Source organism: Canis lupus, chromosome 17 (genome assembly GCF_011100685.1).
Source record: "Canis lupus familiaris isolate Mischka breed German Shepherd chromosome 17, alternate assembly UU_Cfam_GSD_1.0, whole genome shotgun sequence".
NCBI classification, from domain to species: Eukaryota; Metazoa; Chordata; class Mammalia; order Carnivora; family Canidae; genus Canis; species Canis lupus.
This window is the reverse complement of record NC_049238.1, coordinates 34,858,275-34,883,756: the sequence shown is the minus strand read 5'-3', so window position 1 is coordinate 34,883,756 and position 25,482 is coordinate 34,858,275. Positions and strand designations below refer to the sequence as shown.

General features: G+C 51.9%; 2 protein-coding genes across 15 annotated transcripts; one reads left to right on the top strand and one right to left on the bottom strand.

The window, feature by feature from the left end:
• Positions 1 to 1,392: 1,392 nt before the first annotated feature.
• On the top strand, positions 1,393 to 10,081 carry FAHD2A (fumarylacetoacetate hydrolase domain containing 2A). Of its 4 annotated transcripts, none has more exons than XM_038561395.1 (9): positions 1,393 to 1,553; positions 2,250 to 2,355; positions 4,190 to 4,437; positions 5,567 to 5,783; positions 8,126 to 8,185; positions 8,380 to 8,542; positions 9,474 to 9,582; positions 9,688 to 9,775; positions 9,891 to 10,081. In XM_038561395.1, the coding sequence occupies exons 3-9, from the start codon at positions 4,196 to 4,198 to the stop codon at positions 9,951 to 9,953; spliced, it is 942 nt and encodes a 313-aa protein (XP_038417323.1). In that variant the 5' UTR covers positions 1,393 to 1,553; positions 2,250 to 2,355; positions 4,190 to 4,195; the 3' UTR covers positions 9,954 to 10,081. The 4 variants fall into 4 exon arrangements, with proteins under 4 accessions (XP_038417323.1, XP_038417322.1, XP_038417324.1 ...); XM_038561394.1 differs by having other exon boundaries at positions 2,250 to 2,359; XM_038561396.1 differs by lacking the exon at positions 2,250 to 2,355 and having other exon boundaries at positions 4,169 to 4,437.
• A 224-nt stretch (positions 10,082 to 10,305) lies between these two features.
• Positions 10,306 to 23,884, bottom strand: GPAT2 (glycerol-3-phosphate acyltransferase 2, mitochondrial). Of its 11 annotated transcripts, none has more exons than XM_038561382.1 (22): positions 23,752 to 23,884; positions 20,658 to 20,787; positions 20,414 to 20,527; positions 19,658 to 19,731; positions 19,124 to 19,228; positions 18,752 to 18,880; positions 16,154 to 16,253; positions 15,632 to 15,768; positions 15,216 to 15,315; positions 14,907 to 15,119; positions 14,476 to 14,595; positions 14,209 to 14,291; positions 13,742 to 13,860; positions 12,963 to 13,033; positions 12,617 to 12,875; positions 12,379 to 12,527; positions 12,112 to 12,189; positions 11,489 to 11,620; positions 11,284 to 11,404; positions 11,131 to 11,196; positions 10,835 to 10,890; positions 10,306 to 10,526 (listed from the first exon to the last, which is right to left on the bottom strand). In XM_038561382.1, exons 2-22 carry the CDS (start codon positions 20,718 to 20,720, stop codon positions 10,410 to 10,412), a joined length of 2,406 nt encoding a protein of 801 aa, XP_038417310.1. In that variant the 5' UTR covers positions 20,721 to 20,787; positions 23,752 to 23,884; the 3' UTR covers positions 10,306 to 10,409. The 11 variants fall into 11 exon arrangements, with proteins under 11 accessions (XP_038417310.1, XP_038417315.1, XP_038417314.1 ...); XM_038561387.1 differs by having other exon boundaries at positions 12,379 to 12,500; XM_038561386.1 differs by having other exon boundaries at positions 12,632 to 12,875.
• Between the last annotated feature and the right edge of the window lie 1,598 nt (positions 23,885 to 25,482).

Here is a 25,482-nt window from a genome sequence, read left to right as displayed (position 1 = left end):
TTCTTGTCCAGAAGCAGAAGTCCTTTCCTTGGCATTTGGAAGGTGTGGTCCTAAACCTTTGCCTAAGTTATGTATTCCCCTGTCGCCCTGTCTCCCTGATCCTTACATGATGGGTCCCCTGACTGGGGTTTATGCCAGGCTCTCTCTACCACAGTCTTCCTGATCAGATTTACCCTCATTTCTATCCATATGCAGACCTCTTCCTTCAAGCTAGACTAGAACCCTAAGTTCCTAGACCTGTGTCTCCAACTGCCTACCCTGCAGTGCTCCCTTGAATGTGTTACAGGCACATTAAATACAGCCCATCCAAAACTGAGTTCACCATCCTCTCCCCAGATCTGCTGCCCCTCTAGAACCCTAGTCTCCACGAATGGCAGTACCATTTCCTGGCCAGAGACCTAGGAATTGGCCTTGGACCTCCTCCCCCTTTCACACCTACTTCTTGTCATCATCATTGAGGGCTGTCAGTTGTACATTGTAAACATCTCTGGATTCTTACCATCTTTGCCACACACCAAGCCACCCACCTGCACCATTGCTGTCACCTGCATCACTCTTATCCGGACACTTTGCCTTAGAAGAGTGGCCAGAGCAAAAGTTCTCAAATGCACATCCAACCATGGCACACCCCGTGAGGTCTCCTGTGTACTTAGATAAGGCTCAGACTCCCTTTCTTGGGACAAGTAAAGCCCTGGATGATCTGGCCCATGGTTAAGTCTTGGGCATCTTGCCCAGATCCCTTTGTAAGTCTCCCTATGCCAGAGCCCCACAACCGTACTGGATTGTAACTGCCTGTTTAATTAAACAACACGTGCACTAGAATGCCTGTTCTTTGATTCTGGAGGTTATGCTTCCCACTCTCCTGCCCTAGGCCCAACACAGTGTATGTGAAGATAAGGCTGCTTGAAAATGGGAGTAAAGGTTGCACTTGGGGTCAAAATCGCTGGTTCCACTACTCACACTCCTCGTGCCACCTGGAGCAAAGCACTTCCGCCTCGGGTTTCCCATATGCAGAATGGGTGCAATCATTCTTCCTCTTTTCAGTGATATAATCAGAAAACAGATATTCGTCGCTGTGAACCAGGACGCCGTAATTTGGTCTCCTCCACCACCTTTTCCCAACAATCTAAATGGTGCGTGGCCCGAAGCAGGACCCAACGCAGGTGGCCGCAGATTTTCAGGAAGCACTCGCTGTCAGATCGCTGCAGGTGCAGGGAGCCTCAAGTGTCCGGGAATTTTGCCTCAGGCAAAGGCTGGCCCCACCTGCCCCAGCTCCGCCCAGACGCCTGAGGAAACCCCAGAGAGACCGGCCGCCCTCAGGCGCGAGGCCCGCCCCCTCCCTGACTTGGCTTCCGGGGCAGAGCGAGGCGCCCTGCTATTGGCTGTTGCTCTCTGGCGTCACCAGGGAGCGCCCGCCCGTGCGAAAGTGTCTGAGCAGCCGCTGGGCGCAGTCGCCGTGCAGGTGTGCAGGCGCCTGCTGACCTTTGCCCCCAACCCCGTGAGCCCAAACCCGACAGCTCGGGGCGCTTGGCAAGACCGGCCGCCGCGGCCAGGTAGGTTGCGGGTGTGGGCCGGGCCGGGTCTCAGCCTCCCTCCCCGTCTGCCGCTGCGGTGGGCACGGGCCCCGGATCCTGGGCCGCTGCAGATAGATTACAGGGACGGGGTGGGCCCTCGTGAGGTCCCGCTGAGCGCCGGGGACTGAGCTGGGGGACTGGGGCAGGGGGCCGAGCAAACGTGGTGGAACGTGCCGCCCCATGTCTCAGACTGCGAGGCTTGTGTGTTTCTGCCTGGAATCTCTGCCTCTTTGCCTAAGGACCCTTTTCTAAGAGTTGAATTGGGCTCGTGCTCTGTTGCACGGTGGTAATTACCGCAAAAGCACCAGAGCCACTTTCTAATTAGTACTTTGGCAGATGATTTCTTTAAGCTTCATTCCTGCTTCTGTAAAATGGGACGTTGTACCAGAGGGGATTGCTATCGGGCAGAATGAGAACCTGACCGTACCTGTCATGTGGGAAGGGCATAGTCCGCGGGGCCTGGGGTAATCTTGGAGAGCAGGTGACCAGCCTTATCCCTGAAGCAGCAGCCAGCCTGTGACCACATTTTCCCCCGCTGACAGCAGACAAGGTGTCCATGGGCCTCTAGATGTGTTGGAGGTCCAACCCCCACCACCTCTTGAATACTTTAGCCCAAGCCAAGAATTTCAGTGTCACCTGCACTTGGATTCAAGTCCCGGGTCTTTTCTCTCCTAGGGAACTTGGACAAATCCCTTCATCTTTCTAAGCCTGTTTTTTTCATCTGAAGTGGGGCTAACAGTACCTACCTTCCACAATTGTCAAGAGAATCTAATCAGGCATTGTAGGTAAAGCACTTAAAATAAGACCTGGCATTCATTGAGAGCAGTAACTATTTCATCAGTGTGTGGAGCGTCTGCATGCATTTTGGTTTTAACAGATTTTTTTGACAGCATGGTTGTATAAGACAGGAGGGTGGAAATTTCAAAGCTCCTGGTTTTCTGGTTGAACTCCTTGGCCACTGCAGTGGTCAGATCAGTGACTTGGGTCTAATGAGTCTTTAACTGAACATGGCAAGTTGAACCATCAGGTGAGGACCAGGAATCTGGGACTACCTCCACGTGCCTGAGCATAAAGGGCTACTTTTTAAAGCAAGACCATGCAGGGCAGGGACTGTTTGGAATGAAGGACAAACTTAAAAACAAGAGGGACGCTTGGGTGGCTCAGTGGTTGAGTATCTGCCTTTGGCTCCTGGGATCAAGTCCTGTATCGGGCTCCCTGCAGGGAGCCTGCTTCTCCCTCTGCCTATGTCTCTGCCTCTCTGTGTGTCTCTCATGAATAAATAAATAAAATCTTAAAAAAAAACAAACAAACAAGAGAATGGGGTTTGTCTTTGAGTAAAGCCTATAACTCAAAACAGGACCTGAGCCCTGTTGATACCTTCTAAGTGATTTGAGAAGGGAAGACACAGCCATGTTGACAATCACCAAGCTTTCCTAAGTAGTGAAAAGTCAATGCAGACTTCTCACATTTGCTCATTCAGCAGAGTGTAGTGTAAGGCCTTCTGTGTGCCAGGTACAGTGCTGGGCACCGTGGACTCAGCAGTGAAAGAGACAGATGTAGTCCCAGAACCCAGAGAGGAGACAGCCCAGTGATGCCTATCAGGCTTATAGGTCCTGCTCTTTGCCTACAGCCTCTTCCCTCAGGTAGCCTGAACTTCAGCAGGAGAAACTAAATAATTACTGTCTGGAGAGGTTGGTGTGGGCTGCTTCTAGAAGGCTAGGATAGCCTGGTAGGGGTTTGGACTTGGTAATGTGAGCAGTAGAAAGCATTTTCAGTAGAGGGGTTATAGGATCAAACTGGCATTTTTATGCCAGTGGGGGTGCCTGGGTGGCTCAGTTGGTTAAGTGTCTGCCTTTGGCTCAGGTCATGATCTCAAGGTCCTGGGATCAGCCCTGCATCGGGGTCCCTGCTCAGCAGAGATTGTACTTCTTCCTCTCCCTCTGCTCCTCCCCCTGCCCGCGCACACATGCATTCTCTCTCTCTGAAATAAAATCTCAAATAGATAAATAATAGATAAATGCATGTACGCATGCCTATGAAAGCTGTGAAGCCAGTTTCACCAGTGGTCACTTGTCCATGCAGGGCCCTACTCTTAGCTAATTTCTAGTCCTGCGTATTTTAGCTCAGCACAACACAACTTCCTCGGAGAAACTAGACAAAGGCAGGATACTTTATCTTCACAGCAGCAGTCCCAGTTGTTGGGTCTTACTTATGACATCAGTTGTTCACATCAGTCTCTCCTGAAAGCAGGATGGCAGAGCCGAGGGTGTCTGATCTCTAGTTTGCCCAGTGCCTTGGTGGTGCCAGGTACAGTGTAAGCCTTCAGAAAGCACTGGTTGAAGGAATGCTGGAATCCCTGCCATCTAGATTAATGCCTGGCATGAAGTAGTCCTCTAGAAATGTTTCATTCCACACATTGAATTGAGCAAAAAATCACATTATAAAGTGTAACAGGGTGAAACAACTAATAAATGTGGACCACTTCCAGGAGTGTGCTGTGTCAGGCAGGGATGGCTGATGAGGCCAAAGGGCTTGGGCTGCAGCTCAGAGAACTATGGATCCTGCTGGTGGTTTCAGTGTCCTCTGTCCCCTAGGACCCACGTTTTTCTTCATAGGTTCTGATGCTGGTCTCCTGTAGAAAGTTGCTCACAACTCTGCTGCAGGCGCAGAAGTGGCCCTTTCAACCCTCCAGAAATATGAGACTGGTACAGTTCCAAGCACCCCACCTGTTGGGACCTCACCTGGGCTTGGAGTCAGGGAATGGCGGGGGGGTCATCAATCTCAACACCTTTGACCCCACACTGCCCAAGACGATGATGGAGTTCCTGGAGCAGGGAGAGGCTACTCTCTCAGTGGCAAGAAGGTAAATCAGCAGGCAGCATAGCCCTACAATGGCTGCCGTGCTACCCCTCCCCCTTCCCACCCCTATTCCTGCCCTGGGAAACAACCACTCTTTTGCAAGTGAGGAAGGTAACCCTACCTTTCCTTTCTCACCTATTCTCTTAGTGAAGAGCCTTAGAAATCTTGTATGACATCCTCAGGCCCAGGGATGGTGATTAACTATCTCAAGGCCAGACGTTCAGTGGTGGAGCCAGAACTCTCCTTTGTCACACTGCCTTCCCCAGGGGATTAAGTTCCTGTCTACCTGAGGAGTCTGGGACCTGGGCTCCCAGGAGGCATCTTGGGAAGCTTGAGGGAGTCTTTGAACGCTTGGCTCCTTAGAGGAGAGAGGACTGCAAAGAGATGTTCTTAAAGGTGGTTCTTGGGTTTGGGCTAGATTAGGTAGGGACTTCCCTCAAGCCAGGAGCTGTATGGAATCTGATAAACAATAAAATAAGAACCACTTTAGTTATTATTTTTACATATTAAACTGGTAAAAATACAAATGTTTTGACAGCGCAGTGTTGGTAACAAGTATGTTTCCTATATTGTCATAGTCGCAAAAGATTGGAAACTACTTCCATGTCCCTCATCAGGTAATTGGGTGTATCTGTACTGTGCAGGTATACACAGTCATATCAAAAAAGGGGAAAGCTATATACTGTTATGCGGATATCTCCCAAAAATATATATTTTTAAAAGATGTATTTAGTGTACTATCATTTGTGTAAAAAAAAAAAAAAAGCACAGGAGGAGAAGAGTATATGTAGAGCAACCATGAAGAGCTCCATAGGACATAGTAGCTGTGTCCAAGGATGGAGAAGGGTGACTAGGAGAAGGGGTGGAAGAGAGGGCTTTCCAATCCCCTTACATGACATGTATTACCTAATGGGAGAAAGGAAACCAACACTGTGCTGATAACAGTGGTCTGATATCAAAGGATAATAGCTGGGTTTGATTTGCATACTGATTGTGATGGTTGATAGATCTAGAAGATATATTTATTTGAAAAAGCAAAACTTGCAGCTGCGGTAGTACCTACCACCTCAGCATGCCCAAGCGTTGCCGGCCTGTTCCTAATCAGTCCTTCTCTTCTGCTCTGGTCTCTACAGAGCTTTGGCTGCCCAGTTGCCAGTCCTACCACGGTCAGAGGTGACCTTCCTGGCCCCAGTCACACGGCCAGACAAGGTGGTATGTGTGGGAATGAATTATGTAGACCACTGCAAAGAGCAGAATGTTCCTGTGCCAAAGGAGCCTATCATCTTCAGCAAGTTTGCCAGCTCCATCGTGGGGCCCTATGATGAGGTCATCCTCCCACCAGAGAGCCAGGTCAGTGCCTCCTCATAGGCCCCCTGAGTCAAGGGCCCAGCATAGGGGGCTTAGCACTCAGCATCCAGCCTAAAGGAGCTACCTGTTGCTTAGTAGTGCTTTCAGCAGAAACTACAGGGGATTATTCAGTGTAAGGCTGGTCTCAGGTAAAAAAAAAAAAAAAAAGAGATCAACATATTGCAAAAATAATATACCTTAATTATTTTTTAAAAATTCCGCATGCATCTCCTAAGAATAAGTACAATGTCCTATGTGACATGTCCTAATAACCACTATCACCACTAAGAAAATTAACATGAATAATACCTAATATGTAGTCTAATGGGGAATATTCCCAGTTGCCCGCAAAGATGACTTTTTTGCTTGTTGAACCAGGATCTTTCAAGGTCATGCAGTGTACTTGGTTATGTCTCTTTAGTGCTTTTAGTCTGGAACAGGGATCACAGACTTTTTCAAAGGGTCAATCAGTAAATAATAGACTGAATGTCACAGAGTGTCTGTTGCAACAGCTCATCTTTGCCCCTGTCATGTGAAAGCAGCCGTGGATGATACATAAATGAGTGAATATGGCTGTGTTCCAGAAAAACTATTTGTAAAAGGACCCAGCTAGCTGGATCTGGCCCATGGGCCATAGTTTACTGACTTCTGATATCAAACAATCCCCCTGCCCTTTTCTTTCATGCCACTGACTTGGAAGAATCCTGGCAGGTTGTTTTTAGCATATTCACACTCTGTTTCCTCATGATTAGATTTAGGTTAAACATTTTTGTCAAGAATTCTACATAGAGGGAATTAGTTAGTTAGTTCATTTGGGCTGCTATAACAAAATACCACAGACTAGGGGCTTTTAAACCACAGAAATTTTTTTCTGGAGGCTGGGAATACCGGATCAGGTGCTGATACATTTGGTGCTTGTTGAGAGCTGACTTCCTGGTTCATAGGTGACTGTGTTTTTGCGGTTTTCTCACATGGAAGCTCTCTGGGGTCTCTTTTATAAGGACATTTAACCCTATTCATTAGGGCTTTGCCTTCATCACCTAGTCACTTCCCAAAGGCTCTGCCTCCTAGTATCATCACATTGGGGGTTGGGCTTCAAGATAGGAATTTGGGGGTAGGGGTATATGCAGTCTGAAGCACCAGATGTGCACTGCACCCCATTGGGAGGCTTATGTCAGATGGTCCTAAAGTTTGGTCACTTGGCTTATTTGACATTCACTAGATCTCTTCATGGGAAAGGTGCATTTCACTGTGATAATTAATAAACAGCCTACAGGGTGGGAAGCTGAGACCCTGTGACTACCTTTTGCCCCACAGCATTTCATCCAGGAGCCTCACCTGAATCTATTATTGTATTGGGGGTTAGAAAAAGGCTTTTTTCTTTTTTTTAAATCATGCTGCCTTCTACTATTAGCTGGCATTCTGTGAAGGAAAACTTCCTTTTTTTACTCCTTTCCCCTTAGTAGCACTGTGTATTCCTGATTTTCATTTTTATCCAATATGTTGTAGTGCATCACTTACTATTCCTTTTTATACTTAAATGGTCTCAATTTGGCCAGTGGTTGGCTTCAAGTTGGTCCCAGGCCTGTCACTTTTTGGGTACTTCCTTGCTTTCTGGCCAAGATATTCCAGGCTCATCTTGTACCATCTTGGACCTGGGATTAGCCATTTCTGCCAAGGAACCTAGTTCTGTACAGTGGGGAGCAATGCTAGAGACCAGGTGTCAGATGTGCTCAAAGCAATTCTGCTTGTTACCATTAGAAAGAGCAGGCAGTTTCAAAGGCTAAATTGTATCTATCTTATAGTTGCATTTTGCTGATTATGGGAAAGGCTAAGCATGGTTTCCTTTTTCTGTGGCTGTGCCCATTTAAGTGAGTTAATACCTGAAAGCACTTAGGATGCTATTGGCACATAGTAATGTTAGCTATTACTTGGTATTCATTCTTTTTTGAAAGCATCAAGTGACTTGTAAATTCAGTGCCCAGACTCATGTTGCCTTTTTTTTTTTTTTTTTAATTTATAATCTCTACATTCAATATGGAGTTCAAACTCACAACCCCAAGATCAGAAGTCACATGCTGTACCAACTGAGCCAGCCAGGCGTCCCTCATGTTGCCTTCCACCTGTAGTCACAGTGGGGAGCTGTGCTGCCTGCCACTGCCCACGTTTTTGGGTCTACAAGCCACACTTCCCCCTCTCGTTCCTACATCTGGCTCATGGTAATGACAACTGTGGGCCCACAGCCAACCACACTGTTGAGAGACCTAGGCCCTGAAGCACAGTGTGCAGCCCCTCAGCATGAGCCCCCCGCAGAGCCAGGCAGTTCACTGCTCCTTTCTCTATAGGAGGTGGACTGGGAGGTGGAGCTGGCTGTGGTCATTGGAAAGAAAGGCAAGCGTATCAAGGTAAGGTGGAAGAGGCACCAGCTGTCTCTGGCATTGGGAAACGGTCAGCAGCCTACCTGCTCCCTGACTGCCTTGTTCCTTACATGTCTTTGGCTAGTTCTGGCAACTAACATGGGATGAAGGCTTTATTATGGGGATTGGTATCACCATGATGCTCTAACTTCCAAACTGGCCAAATCCCCTGTCCCCTAAAGGCCACAGATGCTATGGCACATGTGGCCGGCTTCACTGTGGCTCATGATGTAAGTGCTCGTGACTGGCAAATGAGACGCAACGGAAAGCAGTGGCTGCTGGGAAAAACCTTTGACACCTTCTGCCCCCTGGGCCCTGCCTTGGTGACCAAGGACAGTATAGCAGGTAGGTCTTGGATAGCCCACATGGGGACTCTTCCTGCTCTTGCGTGGATATGTCGGAGTAAACGAAAAGCCACACTCAGGAAATTGGAGGTGGCATTGCACAGGCCTCCTTCCATGTTCCTCACTCTAGAGGTGGTATAACTTCCTCTAGCTGCCACTATCCATGAGCATCTTTAAGTTGGAAAGAAGCAGAAGTTGGCTGTTGAGCATTGGAAAATGGCTGTCAAAAGCCTGTGCCTTTTCCCCAATAAGGGAGAGGTGAGAGTGCAACAGGACCCCCACAGCCAGTGTTACCAGGGTAGCAACAGTTCTAGTGGTGCTACCACTAGAAACAAGGGCACAGTGAGTCTGGAGGAAGGCCCATGATTAAGAGGGCAGAGCACAGCCATTTGTGTGGGGGCACGTCCATACAGTCCAGCTTTACACCACCCCATGCAGACAACATCAGTAAAGTGAACTTGTGTTCGGCTGCTCTGAGGGGTGGGGGTAAGCACATAAAGCGAAAAAGATGTAAGTGCTCATTAGTCTGGACACTGGTAGAGATAAGCAGTCCCTTGCTCCCCTGCCATCAGGTGCAGGAGGCATCAGTGCCCCTGCCTGGGTGGTTACCCTGCTGCAGTTGACAGCTTCTGCTGGGGATAGAGGAGAGTCTGGGCCATCCCCTTCTTAACCCACCCAGCTGACCACTGGCAAATGCTCTGCTAGATGATGGATGCATGAGGACCTGAGAAGGCCAATGTCCATACAGAAAGTTCCAGGGTACGGAGTGCTGACTGGGCATAAAGTGCCAGGAACACATGCAGGGAGACAAAGCAGACAGACCTTTCACCTGGCCAGTCACAAAGCCACCCTGTGCATTTGCTTTCTGAATAAAGGGAGGGGTTTGAGGGAAAACAAGGAAAACCTCAAGGTGGTGCTTTTACACTTTTCAGATCCACACAACTTAAAGATCTGCTGCCGAGTGAATGGGGAGGTGGTCCAGAGCAGCAATACCAACCAGATGGTATTTAAGACGGAAGAGCTGATAGCTTGGGTCTCCCAGTAAGTGGGATGGGGCTCTACTCCACACACCCACCTGAGGCTGAGCCTCCCAGCCCTGGCTCTGGCCACCTCAGTCCTTGGTCTCACCTGCCTCTTCTGCCCCAGGTTCGTCACTCTTTACCCAGGGGATGTCATCCTGACTGGGACCCCCCCAGGTGTTGGTGTATTCAGGAAACCTCCAGTTTTTCTCAAGGTAGGTTGATTAAAGGCTGGAAGGGAACAAAGACCCAGAATTCCTGGCAGGCTTGAGAAATCCAGGCCTGTATGAGGCCAAAGGACTAACATACTCCTGGCCTGCTATGTTCCAGAAGGGCGATGAAGTTCAATGTGAAATCGAAGAACTAGGCATCATCATCAACAAGGTTGTGTGATGACTCTCCCAGAGGCCCTGGACTTAACAGGTGGGACATCCATTCCCACACAGTGTCAGCTGCCTCTTCCAGGCAGAGGGAGAGGAAGCTGGCTTTCCTTGTCAATAAAATTCTCAGCCAAAGCAGCAGCTTGGCTTCTGCTACAGTTTGTCATCTTTTAGGGTTTCAGGGAATAAGACTGGGCACTCTCACAGGGTGGGGAAGGAGAGAGTAGATAACCCAAAAAAGACACTCCTGGGCTTGGGAAGAAGACTTGTCCAGTCCCTTTGTTGAACACACCAAAGGATGGAAAATGCAAGAGACAGCAAGGGACAATGAAGCACAAAAGATTTTATAGTTCAGGTAAGGGTATGCACCCCGCCCCCCCCTCCCCGGCTCCAGTCAGTCTTCTGGCTCCAGGACACAGCCATGTTCTGGGGCTGAGAAGTCTCAGCATAGGCTCCACCCTGCACAGTTCTAGCTACAGATGAACTGCCGGATGAACTGTTCCAGCTTCTCCTGATTTTCCCGGCTGGTGAATGTAGGGGAAAGGTAGAGCATGGGGCCTGCAGGGCTGGGTGTCTGCTGTAGCACCTGGGCCACAAGGGAAGGGCTGTGAGTGCTCATCATGGAGACTGTGCCTGTCTCCAGCAAACTGCAGAGACACCTCAGGACCCTTAGGCCTTAGTGTCTGAGTGCAAGAAACTCGAGAGTAGGATTAGACAGTGGTTTAAGAGACTATGAGGGCCAGGAAAACTGTCCTACCTTCAACTGCCGCCACCAAACCTATTCTTGGGAGGCACTAGGTAACCAGCAGGGTGGGCACAGCTAGGCTGCTCTCGGCAGCTCTATCAGGGTATAGGGATGGGAGGAAGGAGGATGGTGAGACTGGCTCCTCTTACCCCCAGGTCTCTGAAGGTCCAGATAGCACTGACGGCAAGATTTGGGTCTGCACACTCTGGAAGGAAGAAAGACGTAAAAGCTTTAGGGAGAAGCTGGAAACCACTGGGCCCAGGCTTCTCCTGTGCTGAAAGGAGGAGCTAGCCAAGGATAGGGCTCAGACTAGATGTGAGGACCCTCTCTACTGTACAACCCTCCTTCCTGGAGTTGCGTGATGTCATTGCCCAGCAGGGGGCAGCAGCCACCGGCAAACCCTTCCCCGCCTCTGGGGAGCCTGGGCTGGCTACTTGGGACTCACCAAAGAACCCTTCCTCCTGGGCATTGGCCTGTAAGAACTGCAAGAGCTGCTCGGTGTAGCCCAACTCTGTGGGAGAGAGAAGACGTAGGCCTGGGCCCCAACCCTGTGCTGTCAGCCTCCCCATGTAGCTGGCTAGGGAAGCACGGGCCCTACCCGTATCAGGCAGCTGTCCCTGGTGGAGGAAAGTAGCAGCCTGTGCAAAGGCCTTGAGCAGCGGGCTAAGCAGGCGGCAGAGGAAAAGGAAGAAGTCAGGGCAGCGTGACTGCTGACTGAGCTGGAGAGGGACAGACCAGAGTGAGGGCAGCTCCCAAGAGGGCTGCCTGCCCCCCCAGCCCCAACATGGCTTCTCCCAACTTACCCTGAAGTACCGGCCCTCAGCTTCCTCGAAGTCATCACTGTCACTATCAGTAAAGTCCCCACTCGGTTTCCACAGCAGCTTTGCACTTAAACGCTGCCGCCCTGTGTCACAGGCTGGCCGGGAGCCTGGGGTCTGGGGGCCGTGGGAGCCATTGGTCCCTGACAGGTTCAGCCCTGAGCCCCCTACTTCCCTAAACCAGGTACATGGCAGACCAGGCATGCAGAGGTGAGAATAGAACAGCAAAGGCAGACCTAGGGAGCCCAAAAGGATCCCCAGGGCCATGCCAGACCACAGCACCTGCTGAGACAACTTGCAGGGTGAGAGGAGGTGTGCACTGACCCTCAAGGGCCACAGCTCTGTGGACAAGAACTGGGCAGGGCAGGAGGCATGCAGAGAACCCCAGAGGTACAACTGTCTAGGCCTGTCCTAATCAGGCAGATGTGGCAAAGCCCAAGGCAAAGGCGGCAGAGGCAGGACCTAGGCCTCCCTCCCTGCTGGGCCAGGGGCACGCCCACCCCACAGCATGCTGGGGTAGGAGGAGGAGTCTCGGGCATTTGTCACTAGGGGTGGGAGCAGGTGGCCAAGCCCCACACTGGGGCTTTGTCTCCCGCTGCCCTGCCTACCTCCTCAGCAACCAGGAGCCCACATTGGATGAGACGGTCCAGCACTTCCTGACAGTAGCAGTAGGAAGACTGGCAGGGCTGAGGAGAAAAGCATTCGTGTGGCCTCAGGAGAACCAAATGATGGGCAGGAGCCTGGCCAGAAGCAGGGCAAGAGAGACCGACCACCATAGGAGGACCTAGGGGGAGGGACTGGGCAGGCACGGGCCCCTCTCGTCAACCAAGATGAGGAGGCCCAAGACCATGCAGGGCTGGGGGGAGAGGCCTGACCTGCAGCAGCAGCAGGTCCTGTGGCAGCAAGTGCAGCAACAGGAGGATCTGGCGGTACAGCTCGTTCTGGCTCAGCAGCTCAATGCCCTGTAGCTCCCAGGGCCCCTCAGGTGGCACTCTGCCTGCCAACAACCCGCGAACAGCACAGGCTAGGGGAGGAAAGGGCCAGGCACAAGGGAGGAAGCCAGTTGCCTCATCCCTACGCACATCCCACCCAGCCCAAGCCCTAGGGACTCACCACCCACAGCCTCACTCAGGAAGGCAGGCAGCAGCTCTGCGCTCAGGCGTGCCAGGTGTGTGAGACCTGGGCCCAGCCGAGGAACTACCAGCAAGTCCCCCTGCTGGACGTGCAGCAGGGCCACGTGTGCCTGTAGCAGGCTCAGTGTGTGTTGCACAAGGCACCGCAACTGCCCTGAGAAGCCCACGTCAAAGCCACGCAGCAGTGTCTCCTCTGTCAGCCAGGAGAACTCCCCCAGGAGCTGTGACAGGAACACACCCTGGGGGGTGGAGGGGGCAGGGCAGTGCAGGAGTTGAACAGGATGCTCACACCCCTCCCCCAGCCTCCTACCATTCCCGTTCCCTACCTTTTGGTGCTTGAAGAGCAGCAGTGTAGCCATGATGGCCGTGCTCATTACTGCCGAGCTTGTCACGCTGGCTGGGACGGGGAATGGGAAATGCTGGTCAGGGCCTAAAGGCCAGCGGCCTAGTCCCTTCACACCGCCCCAGCAAGTCTTCCTAGTCAAGAGCATTCCTCCCACAGCCCCCTGGCAGCAGCCACACTCCACACACACAACTTCACCCCAGGTAAGGGGAGAGAAGGCCTGGTCCTCGAGTGCCACACTTCCTGTGGAAAACCAACGTTTATCAAATACATGCTGGGAGCTCAGGGATCTTCCTTGCTCTCACAGGCCCACTCACCAACCCAGTCTGCCACAGAAAATGCACTGAATACTAATAAAATTGGTAATACAGTTCTGGGTACAGAGGGTGCTCTTAAGTCCCTTACGTACATAATTCTGTGCAGCTGACATCACCTTCATTTACAACTAAGGAGACAAGACTCTGGTGAAGTGATGAGCCCAAGGCAGAGCCAGGTATGGCTCATCCAGCCATCTACCCCCTACACAGTGCACCCTCCGCAGCCTAGCCAACCTGTGTGCATTTAGTGGCTCCCTCAGGTTGTCCCTGGCTTCCCTGCTCCCCCGGAGCAGAGCGGGTTCCACTCCTCTTCACATGTCCCAAGTGGGCCACACAGGAGTGCACGTGCAGAAAACCATTTGAAATGGAGGGGCCCAAAGACTGGCCGACCCAGTACAGCAACTGCTCAGGAGCCTTCTCTAAAAGGTCCAGACTTAGCCCTCACCATTCAGGACATGATGGCTCAGCCTCCTGACCAGGAGCTGGTCCTCTTCCTTAAGTGCCAGAAGGAGCCCAGTTGCTGGAGTCCAGTCTTGTTCCTTCTCAGTGTCTGGGACAACAGTACTGGGATAGAGACATAGATCACAGGATAAACGGACCAAACTTAAAAGCAGTTATGGGGAAGCCCAGAGCTTTCTCGAAGGTGAATGTGTTTCCCCATCCCCACTCCCAAGGCAAGAGGTGGCTCTGGTAACTCTAACCCTTTCCAGGTCTGTATGCCATCTCCCACGGTCAGATTATAGGCAAGGAGGGGTGCCTGGCTCTGTCTAGATGACCCATGGATATCTGGAGAGGGAAGGCTGGAGCTGGTGATGTGTTTGTGGGTATGGGGGAAGGGGGTGCCAGCTCACAAGCTGGGGCCGAAGGGCTGCCTGCCTTGCCCCCGAGACTCATACACTCCCCTGCCCCTACCATTGGCCCAGCACAATGGGCTGCAGCAGCTGCTCCAGGGTCTGCCTGCTGCCCCAGCAGCTTCTGGCGTTGATGGTGTATTCCTGTCCAGGACAAGGCTTTTAGGTGGCCTGCCCTGGCCCACTAGGAAACCTGCACATGACCCACCTGAGGTAGGCAAGGCTATCCCTGCAGAGGCTGAGGGCCAGGCCACCAGAAGCCCTGGGACACCACTGTGTGGCACCAGTACCCCAGGTAATCCCAAGCCTTGCCCAGCAGGCTGCATACCTGTAGGGAGAAGGGCTGTGCCAGATGCACACGGACACAGACCCTGGGGCTGTGGCCCCAGCTTCGTAGGCTCCGCAGGACAGCTAGAGCTCCTGTCCACAACCCCAGTGGGGCCAAGGCCTGCAGAGAGGGAGAGGTTGAGTGAGCAAACTGCCTGGGGGCACTGTTTTCTGCTCTGCTTTATTTGGGCCCCCAACTGGTACATGATCATGACCTCTGCAAGCTCATTTTCTCATCCATGAAACAGGAGAAATCCCTCTCTCTCTTTTGAAGATGAAATGACCAAATAACTATCAGAGCCTTGGCAAGTGCCACAGGATGATGACTGGAGAATTCCTCTGCACTGTCCCCTTAATTCTAACCCTAAGAGGAGATGGCCAGAGGACACAACAATGTGTCCACTTGGGGGAGTCACCAGGGGCAGAACTCACCTGGTATACATCACAGGGTGCATCTGGAACCAGGTCATAGGTGATGGCCACTGGCACTAGCATGGCATCTGGGACGACACCCACCTGGACAGCCTGTACTACCAGTCCCAGCCAGGTCTGGCCCAGGGCTGATAGCCGAGGCCCCTGGGCCCCAGGCAGCTCCTCCAGGAATATGAGCAAGGGCTGCCTGCTGACCAACAGCTGCTCTATAGCCTGGAAGGGGGTTGGGAGAGGCAGGTATCAAGGCCAGAACAGCAACAAGCCCCTGTATCCTGATCTGGCCCCACTGGTACCACTGGGGGCACTTACGGCATGGACGACAGCCCTTGCAAGGACCCCCTCAGAGCTGTCCAAGGTGAGGTTGGCCTCTGGGGGCAAGAAAAGCCCCCCAAGCTTCTTTAGCAGAGCTCTGTGGGGCACAAGGCAAAGCTTGATGAGAGAAGGGGCTCAGGAGATGGGACCAGGCAGGAAGCTAGTAAGAGCCTCGGCCCACCATGGCCAGCCTGGGTCCTGCCTGAACACCCTGAAGCCAGGCATGACCCTAGGGCTCATAGCTGACCCTGTCTGAGCCCCATAGGCTGAGATGGCTGAGAGTTGGGAGCAGAGAGGCCAAGAAGAGAGCCTCTGGGAAGCTCCTACCAGGACCACCTCCATACACATCCCCACCCACCCTTGCCCCAGATTAGGGACTTCACTCTATACGTGTAGGAGCACCAGGCTTTTACCTGAGGGCAGGGGAGCAGGTGCGGGGGTCCCAAGCCACACGGAGCACACCCAGGCCTTGGGAGAACAGCACAAAGGGCAGCAGGATCCCATCCAGGAGTGACTTGTGGGTAGAGAGGAAGACAAGCGGCAAGCCCTGCTTGGGGAGAGCCAGAGGGAAGTGCCAATCCGCCCCCACCCTGAAGATGCAGGAAGCTGAAACCCAGCACCTCCAGACCCAGGGCAGCCCCAGAGGGAGGAAGGGTTCAGCTGAGCAGTTCGTTCTCTGAGCACATTTCCCAAAAGTAGAGGAGCTCTGTCAACAACTTTTAAGGTAATGCACTGATGTAATGGTTGTTAAGACCATGATGAAAAGACGTTAGAGGAAGCCCCATGGGAGCAAGACCGTGAGACACGACGAGAAGGTCGTCAAAGAGCAGTGGATTTTTCCCACCAGCTGATGGGGCTGGTCCTAACTTAGGGCTTGAACTAGCCTCTGCTCCTCTGTTCCCGCCATCCCCATCCCAAAGGAGGGCGGGCCTTACTGCCTGGGCGGCCTTGTGGACCATCTTCATCTGGCCCTTGTGGAGCTGCACGTTCAAGAAGACACAGTTCAGGAACCGCAGCAGTGCCCAGCTGAACAGCCTGGAGAGTGACACCCAGTCTGAGGTGTGTCAGGGCCCCACCCACAGAGCAGGGCCCTTGGCACCTCAAGAGGCTACCCAGCACTCCTGCGAGACAAATGCTGTTACCATCTCCACTTTATGGAAGAAGGAAGTGAGGCTTCTACAGAAGCTGCTGAATAGTAGAGAAAGCTAAGAAGTGGTGATATGGAGATTAGAAGGGAGGCCTGACAGCAAAGCCCACACCTGTGAGATGCAGTTACTTTCCCAAGACCTCATGGTGCAACTACCTCAAATCAGCTTCAGAGCATCTTCCTGCCTCCATTTACCCCAAAAGAAATTAGAGGACCAAGACTCCCTTCAGGCATAACCTTGCCTGGTCTTTGAAAATTGCTGGGAAAGATGAAATACAAAAAGGAAGGATTTAGTGATTAAAAAAAAAAAAAGGGATAATTGAAAGGGCCAAGTCTCTGACGAGGCATTCCCCAGAGGCCTGATGAGGGGGACTGGTGAAGAGAGAAGCATAGATGCAAGCAGCACAGAGATGTGGTGAACAAGCAGCATGCTCTCATCCAATGGCTCCTACTTCTCCATGAAGCATGAGATGGGGGCATCAGTTGACAGCAGGTAAATGTGAGGAGGAGGAGTCTGGATCAGTCTTGGCAGATGCTATGTGCCTCTTTGAAAATCTCAAAGGAAACATTCGGCTGCTTAGGTACAGAGAAGGCAGGTAGGTGGGTTCAAACAAAACCAGTGACTCCTTTGCAAGGGCATTATCATCATGATGAGCCCTGGAATCGAAGCAAGGTCAAGAGAGAATAAACAAGAGGAGGGGTAATGGCTGGTATAAAGGTGGTCAGGTCAAGGGACTGGAAGTCTCAGCAAAGTCCAAGAATTGTCACATGGAGGAGCTGGTCAAAGTTCCCGACCTCTACTTCATGTCCTAACTAAGCAGTTGACTTCTGAGCACCTTCAAGATAGCTGAGCCCACCGTGCAGTCCTGTGCCTTCTTTCCCTCAGTGACTCATTCATCTCTTGGTTTTATTTATTTATTTTTTTAAAGATTTTATTTATTTATTCATGAGAGACACAGAGAGAGAGAGAGAGACAGAGGCACAGGCACAGGCAGAGGGAGAAGCAGGCTCCACGCAGGGAGTCCGACGTGGGACTCAATCCCCATTCTCCAGGATCACGCCCTTGGCTGAAGGTGGCACTAAACCGCTGAGCCACCCGGGCTGCCCTATCTCTTGGTTTTAAACATCATCTACATGCCAAAGCTTTGCAAATCTATGTTCCTAGCCCCAACCTCTTCTGAGCTTCAGACTCAAAAGCAACTGCCTCTTCAGTGTCTCCACCAGCATGTCAGGTATCTGAAACTATTTATGTCCAAAACATCCTTTGTGGGCCAAACTCACTCCTCCCCAAGACTGCCCCCTCCATCCACACCACCAGGTCCTCTACCAGAAACCTGGCTCTCCCGTGATTTCTCCCTTTTCCCCTCATTGCCCCCAACCTCACCCTTCCATCCATCAGTGAGTCCTGTGAATTTCACATTGGTCTTTGAATCATTTTTCCTACCCCTACTGTCACCACCCCATGCCTCATCATGGCATCTTACCTGGACTAACAAAGCTTCCCAGTCTTCTGTTCACTACTCTTGATCCTGATTAATCTTGTTAGCATTTCCTGCTTAAAACCTTTCCATTGGTTTTCACTGCACTTAGAAATCAAATCCAAACTTTCTAAATGGTCCTGCATGTCTTGTCCCTTCTACCTCTCAATTTTGTCTCCAACAGCTCTCTCCCTCACTCGCCAGCTTCCAACCACAGCTTCTTGAGAAAACCTGGCCCTTTTCCTATGTCCATAGCTCATGCTAGTCCCTCTAGTAGGATTGTTCCCTCCATCCTTGCCCCCTCAAGGTTGGCTCCTTCCCCCTTTTGTCCCTTACAAGTCTCTTCCTTGCCCACACCTATTTTCAATCTTAGCCCTTGTTCTGTCCTTCTTGCAGCCATATGTTTACCCTGCCTTGTGCATCCTTCCATTCTCCAGAACAGTACCCTGCATCTAAGAGGAGCTCAGACCTGTGTCAGATGAGTACAGGAGGGAGCATGGGGGCTTATAAGATGGGGGAACCAGCCACCTCATCTCTCTCCACAGGAACCTGATCTGGGGAGAGGAAAAAGGATGGAAAGGGAACTGGAGTCTGGGCCACAACCAGGGGCTCCTAGGGTGACTCCCAAGCCCCTCTTCCCAGGATAGACAACACCAGGCCAGCAATGGTGAGAACCTGGGCTGAAAGCTGGCTCAGTTCAAAGCCTCACCCAATACCTGACTGGTCCCATCCAGAAGCCAGCTGTCCTTGAAAGATCTCACAATGTCCAGATCAGGGGCTCCCTCTGGTAAGCATACAATCCAACTTCCCAAGAGGGGAGTGCAATCTTTCCCCAAACCTAGCCAACACCCACTCTTTAGAAGGGCAGATGCCCCAGCCCAGAGAAGAGTGCTCCTCAACACAGTTACCTGAGCAGGAAGGGGCAGAGTGGAGCCTGGAGATGACCCAGGATGCGCTGTACCTCTTTCTTCTCAAGGCCTGGCACCTGGCCTTCCCCAGCCCCTGATGGGACCCTCCCTGAGATGACATTCTGCACCCTGTGGTGTGAGGGGGAGTGGTATCAGGCTGGGACAGGCCTAAGTTCTCCCAGATAATTTCCCCTAGCACCACAGCAACCCCAGAGCACAGACTCCAGTATTTATCCTCCATCTTTAAGGAGGGGTCCTGGGCAAAGTTAACACTCTAGAATACAGCCCTCTAAACCACCCCCACCTGGAGTGCTAGTCATCCTTTCGAGGATCTCAGAAGTGCCAGCCAGACTCCAATCCCTGCTTCCTCACCCAGTGTTTTCAATGATCTTCTGTGGGGCATCCTGACAGGGTGGTATGTGCTGCTCCAGTGACCATAAGAAATAGCAGAGCCTCCGAACCAGCCAGCCCCGAAACCTGGACACAGAGCAGGAAGGGTGGTGATCTTTCAGAGGGCCTATTATACCCCATTAGGGTCTACAGCAGGTATTCCACCGGGAAGGGATCACACCCGAGTCCCATGGCCTAGGAACACCTGAGTTTGGCTTATCACAGAGCAGGAAGCAGCAGTACCTGCCCATCTGTGTCCCATTGCCTCCCCTCTCCCTAGTGAGTGGGATACAGGTTTAGGGCCTAACACACAGTGGGTAATCCATAAATGCTCACAGAAGAAATTGCAGGAGAGCTCCAAGCTTGCCTCTCCCCACCTGTGGGTATGGAGCAGAGGGCAGGGCCCCTTCTTTTTCCACCAAAGGAAAAAATAATGACACCACAAAACAGGGCCCCAGCAGCCCTGCACCCAAGGACCCTGCCCACCACCCTCCCCTACCTCCCAGCTCTGACTACCTGGTGTTCTCCTCCTTCACCAGGATCACATTGCAGAAGCCTAGATCCATTATGCTTCTGTGGAAGAGGGACTCCTGCATGAGAGGGGCCAGGGACAGCATGTACTTAGTTCAAAACCATCACAAACCAACACAGGAAAGCCCTTGCTCTATATTCTGTAGGCTTTACCTGATGGAGTATGGAATATACCAGGAGACAAAATTACAGCACAGCATTTCACTTCTCAGATCCTAAGACTCACTCAGGAGAAAGGGTCTCATATAGTTAAAATAGAAGTGCTGCATGCTCTGCAGAACACCCTCTTGGAGAATAGCATATAATCTCTAAGAGTTTCTTTTGTTAAGAGCAGAGAACATGTAGCCCGGATCTGTACCAGGACCCTGGGGCTCCTTGACACCAGTGCATGGTATGGATGCATGAGGTCTTCAAGCATGTTGAGTGCTGTATGACTTTAAGTGGGCAATGTCCCCAGAACTGAACAAGACTCATGCAGGCCTGGCCAGACTCTAGCCCTCTGGCCATGCCCTATCTCCTCTCTTTGTACTTCCCCACCCAACTCTCACAGGCCTGGAAGGCAGCCCAGACCAACAACACAACCAACACCAGTGCATCCAGTCCCCTGAAAGAGGAGAGACAACAGCAGAGGCATGGGTAGAGGAGAGCTAAACATAAAGGAAGCTGCTTCCCAGAGCCGTGGCTCCCATAGTCAAGCTTCCCCAAGTTTCCCTGGTGAGGCCCAGTCCTACCATCACTCACCCAGCTCTTGGGAGTGCAGGTCTGGCAGCAGCGACCCACAAAGGGGCGATATTTCCCCAGAAATGGGGTAACAGTCTCCAGCTTCATCCCAAAGCCTGAGGACCACAAACTGGTCTGGAAAAGGGCCACAGGAAGAAATTAGAGGACTCAAAATCCCTGGAAAAAGAAGGCAGCTCCAGAAGTGAGGGGACATATGAGGTAAGATGAGAGGACAAAATATTGGGAATAGGAGGGGCCACCCTACCTCCTGGGTGTTCTGGGTGTTCCTCTGCTGGGTTTGAAGTCTGGCTTCCAACATGGTATCCATGGGGGCCTATAACACCTGGGAACTAGCCACTTCTGCCTCCCTCTCTCTCTCTCCACAGGAACCTGACCTGGAGAGGAAGAAGGATAGAGTGGGAACTGGAGTTTGGGCCACAACAGAAGTTCCTAGAGTGCCCCCCCCCCCGACCACCCTCCCACCCTCATCCAAATCCTCACCCCCAGGAAAAACAGACAACATCCAAGCCAGCAGTGGTGAGAAGCTGGGCTGGAAGCTGCAGGGAACCTGGCTCATATCAAAGCCCCACCCCATATCCAACAGGTCCCACAAAGGAACCAAAAGGTCTGTGTCCAGATCAGGGACTCCCTCAGGCTAACATGAAGAGTATCAGCTGTCTTATCATCAACAGCCCCCCTACCATCTCAAAGCACAGATGGGAGCTGTAATGGAGACTGAGACCCCTTATGTGCACAGGGAAAGAACAAGGCTGGATTGGCAGGAAGGAGGCATCAGACCGCAAAGAGGAACAGGACTGTTGCCATAGGGCCACCAGGTCCTCCTCAGCAGCTCTTCTCTCCTGTACCACAAAGAGAGCACTTGATCCATCCAATCGTTACAGGAGTGTAGGCACAAGGTACAAGGCGGGGGATGGTTGGAGAGTCAGAACACAGAGAAATGCCATATAGACCTGTTTCCAAGGAGTGCTTATTTGGTTGGGGACAAGGCAGACTTTTCCAAAGTGGATCCACTTTTACATAGTACTCTTGACACAAAAGCTCCCACTTGGTATCTCATTAGCCCCTCCTTTCCACCACAATATTCCCCTGAACTAACAAACATCTTCCATGAAACATCACTGAACCCCTCCCAGCCTAGAAACTGTGGATACTAAAAAACCCCTCTATCCTGAGTCCTCACCATGTCCCTGATGGGTGGGATGATCCAATTATTTATGTTACCCCATCACACAATGCACATCCATGGGGAAGTGCCTTCTTCCCTCTTCCTTCCCCACCATCCCACCAAATTCTGTCGTGGGTGTTCTTGGTGGCTCTATATGGCTCTAAATCCATGATGCCTCTGGATTGCTGTCTTGTTTTTTCCTCTTCCTTGGTTCCCCTAGCCCAGGCTTGCTGGGCAAGAAGCCTCCTCCAGTACCAAGGTTTCATTTCCCCATATCATCTGAAAGTCTCCTGGGGGCAAGAGCTGCAGTGGACACATCTCCATATGCACAGGGATCAGCCCTGCACAGAGAAGGGATCCAGGAAGTGCTAGATGAAACTGTAACTTCTTCTCCCAGAATTCCTCTGGTCTCTGCCTCTCCCCAATTAGCACAGTTTAGAACTATGAAGCCAATAGGTAGGAGGATCGATATTCCTCAGTGCACAAGCTCTGCTAGACTCATTCCAAATGCACTTCCTACTTTGAAAAACTGGCTTCCAACATGGTATCCATGGGGGCCTATAACATCTGGGAACTAGATCTGGGAACTAGATGCACAGGGATCAGCCCTGCACAGAGAAGGGATCCAGGAAGTGCTAGATGAGACTCACAGCCCCACTCACAGACATCTGGCACAGGGAGTCCCCAAGCCATGGCTGCAATTTGAGGGGCTCTACCTATTTTGCAAAGGAGGAGGTCTGCTCCCCAGCCTCAGACCATCTCCATTCTCAAAATCAAATCCCATTAGATCTGTGCTAACCCTAAAGGGGTAACATAAAAAACAAAGCAAGAGGTAACTCCCATTTACCAAGTCAACAACTCAGCTTAGAAGCTCTAGAGGTCAGTTCTGGAATAGATCTAATGTTCAAGTCCCCAAAATGGGGATGCCTATCAGTTTGTAGCTCCTGCCTGGACACCTACACGGCAGAGGTGGTAAAATGGCATCCCAAGGGCCAAATATAGCTCATAGGTGTATTTTCTTTGGCCATAAAATATTCTAAAACTTGATGATTTAACCTCAACATTTAAGTGTAGTAAACTTGGGAGCAGCCCTGGTGGCTAAGCGGTTTGGCGCCGCCTTGGCCCAGGGCGTAATCCTGGAGACCCGAAATCGAGTCCTGCGTCGGGCTCCCTGCATGGAGCCTGCTTCTCCCTCTGCCTGTGCCTCTCTCTCTCATGAATAAATAAAATCTAAAAAAAGAAAAAGAAAAAAAAAAAACTAGTAAACTTGTTTTACTAGAAAAGGGGGTTTCTAGCTGCTATTATTTTAAAAATCGAACCCCTTGGGGATTCCCTGGATGACTCAGCAGTTTGGCGCCTAAGGCCCAGGGCGTGATCCTGGAGACCCGGGATCGAGTTCACGTCGGGCTCCCTGCATGGAGCCTGCTCCTCCCTCGGCCTGTGTTTCTGCTTCTCTCTCTCTCTCTCTCTGTCTCTCATGAATGAATGAATGAATGAATGAAACAAACCGAACCTCCAAACCTGAGACCTGGCATCCCTGGCTTGCGCCCCGCAGGGCCTGGGCTGGCTGGAGCCCCGCAGCGTCACGTGCCTTCCCATTTGCCAACATCACCCATACCTGCCGCCTGGCCCGGGCGCGCAGCACAGTCTGCGGCCCTTCATCGAGAGATAACACCCAAATCTGGTCGCTGTTCGGAATGACTGTTCCCTACAGAGAACCACGGCTCGAACATGGCGTGCCCGGGGAGGGGAGGGGGAGGAGGGCTCAGAACTCCAGCCTCTCAGCAGACCCCTGGCAGGGTTCCCTGAGCAGCCCCAAGACAGAGGGAAGGAAAATAAATAAATATAAATAAATAAATAATTAATTAAGTAAGTAAGTAAGTAAGTAAGTAAATAAATAAATTAATTAATTAATTAAAAAAAGACAGAGGGAAGGGCGCCTGCGTCCGAGGCAGGGGCCGAACGTCGGTCCTGGGCGCCTCCCCTCAGTCTGCGCTGACGGACCCCACAGAGGGGCGCGTTACCCGGCAGGCCCTGCAAGGGCGGCCCTCCGTCCAACTCTTGCCAACCCCAGAAAGGTCGTCCGAGCGGGCTCCCAAAGCGGGAAGGCCCCTGGACCGCCCTGGGCCTGGTCCGACCGGGCCCAGCGCGGGCGCAACCCCGCGGCTCTCACCTCACGCCCGCCGCCAACTCCCGCCAAAGCCGCCGGCCCGCGAGGCAGCCGGAAAGCACAGCCTGCCGAGCTCCGCGTTCCCGGCTAAAAGCCAGCCCCGCTTAGCCAATTGGGACGCGCGCCGGGCTCGAAGCCCCGCCCCCTGGCGTCCGCTCCACCGCGCCAGGCTGTGCACGGCGTGGCCACGTGACCGTGTGCGGCGCTGCTGCCGCAGGCTGCGTGCCAGACCTCGTTTGCTCTCCCCGGGAGGCCGCGCGGGCGCGTGGAGACCTCTGGAGACGCCCTGGAGACCCAGGGGTACCCCAGGATCTAGGGCAGCCGGGTTCTAATGAAAGAGTTTCTCAGGATACACACGGCCTCGGAGCTGAAGTTCAGAGTCTAGCAAAATCCCGGGTTGGGAACACGTAGGAGAGAGAGAATCACCAGGAGCGAGTTACGGATGCCGGGAACACAGGCCGCCCAGTGTCGTCTGCCTACTCGGGTAGAACTCCACAGCATAGTCAGGGAGGTGTGTGGGGGTCGCCTGGATTTCAGCGGGCCTTGTGACCAGTGCGTTTATTGGTGTGGGTTATTTGAAACTCCTGTCTCGACCGTATTCAGGTGAAAGAAGACTGTATTGGTTCATTCATCTTTTCTTTTTTTTTTAAGATTTTACTCTTTTATTCATGGTAGACATAGAGAGAGAGACAGAGACACAGGCAGAGGGAGAAGCAGGCTCCATGCCAGGAGCCCAATGTGGGACTCGATCCCGGGATTCCAGGATCATACCCTGGGTGGAAGGCAGGCGCCAAACCATTGAGCCACCCAGGGATACCCGGTTCATTCATCTTTTGACTGTCCCCAACACACAGCAGGGGAGCAGCAGGTAGCAGGCAAACCACAGAATAAATGAGGGAAGGAATGACTGCTGCGTCCCCACACTGCACCCCTGTAATGAGCTTACCTGTCACACAAGAGATTCCCGGGTTCAGAACATTGTTGACACTGCGTGAGCAAAACCACATGAAACCTGGCTGGGCGGGAGGGAAGGTGGTTCACATCCCTCCTCCTTGACTCACCACCCCTCATCATTCCCTCCAGAGTATAACCATCTCAATGTCTTCTTTGTGCCACTTTGTGTGTAGCTACCCAGACCATATATTTTGTGTCCACTGACTTTAACCCGGGTTTGTGGTGTCCCGTCAGCACTTGCAAAATCCATGTTTTCCATCTTGCTTTCTTTTGTGTCTGGGTGCACTGGCCAAAACTAGACCTTGAGATTCTGAAGTGGAAACAAATTAAAAAAAAAAAAAAAAAAAAAAAAACACCTTTATTTCAAAGTTGTGAGGTGCCTCCTAAGAGTACAGACTTTGCCTGACACCTCCTTTGTTCTGGGAATACTATCTGTATAAGGAGTTGAATTTCACAGTTGTCTGGGGTAAGTTCCCTCCTCTCCTCCTGAGGGAGATTTGTTGTTGAGATGTAGCCCCGAGCATCCCTAAGATGCTTCAGACTGGAAAGTTGCACAGAGTGTGACAGCAGAAACCAGGTGTGTCAGCGAGCAGAGTTCTGTTCTTGGTCATGTTGCTTCTTTGGAAGAAATGTGTTTTGTTTTTGTTGTTTGCTATAATTTGCACATTTGAAAGGAAGCATCACTTCTCAGACCTGGATCAGAATTGAGGTATTGAGGACTCAGTGTACTTTTCTTCAAGAAGGCACAGAAAACCTGGGGCTGCTGTGCAGCCAGAACTG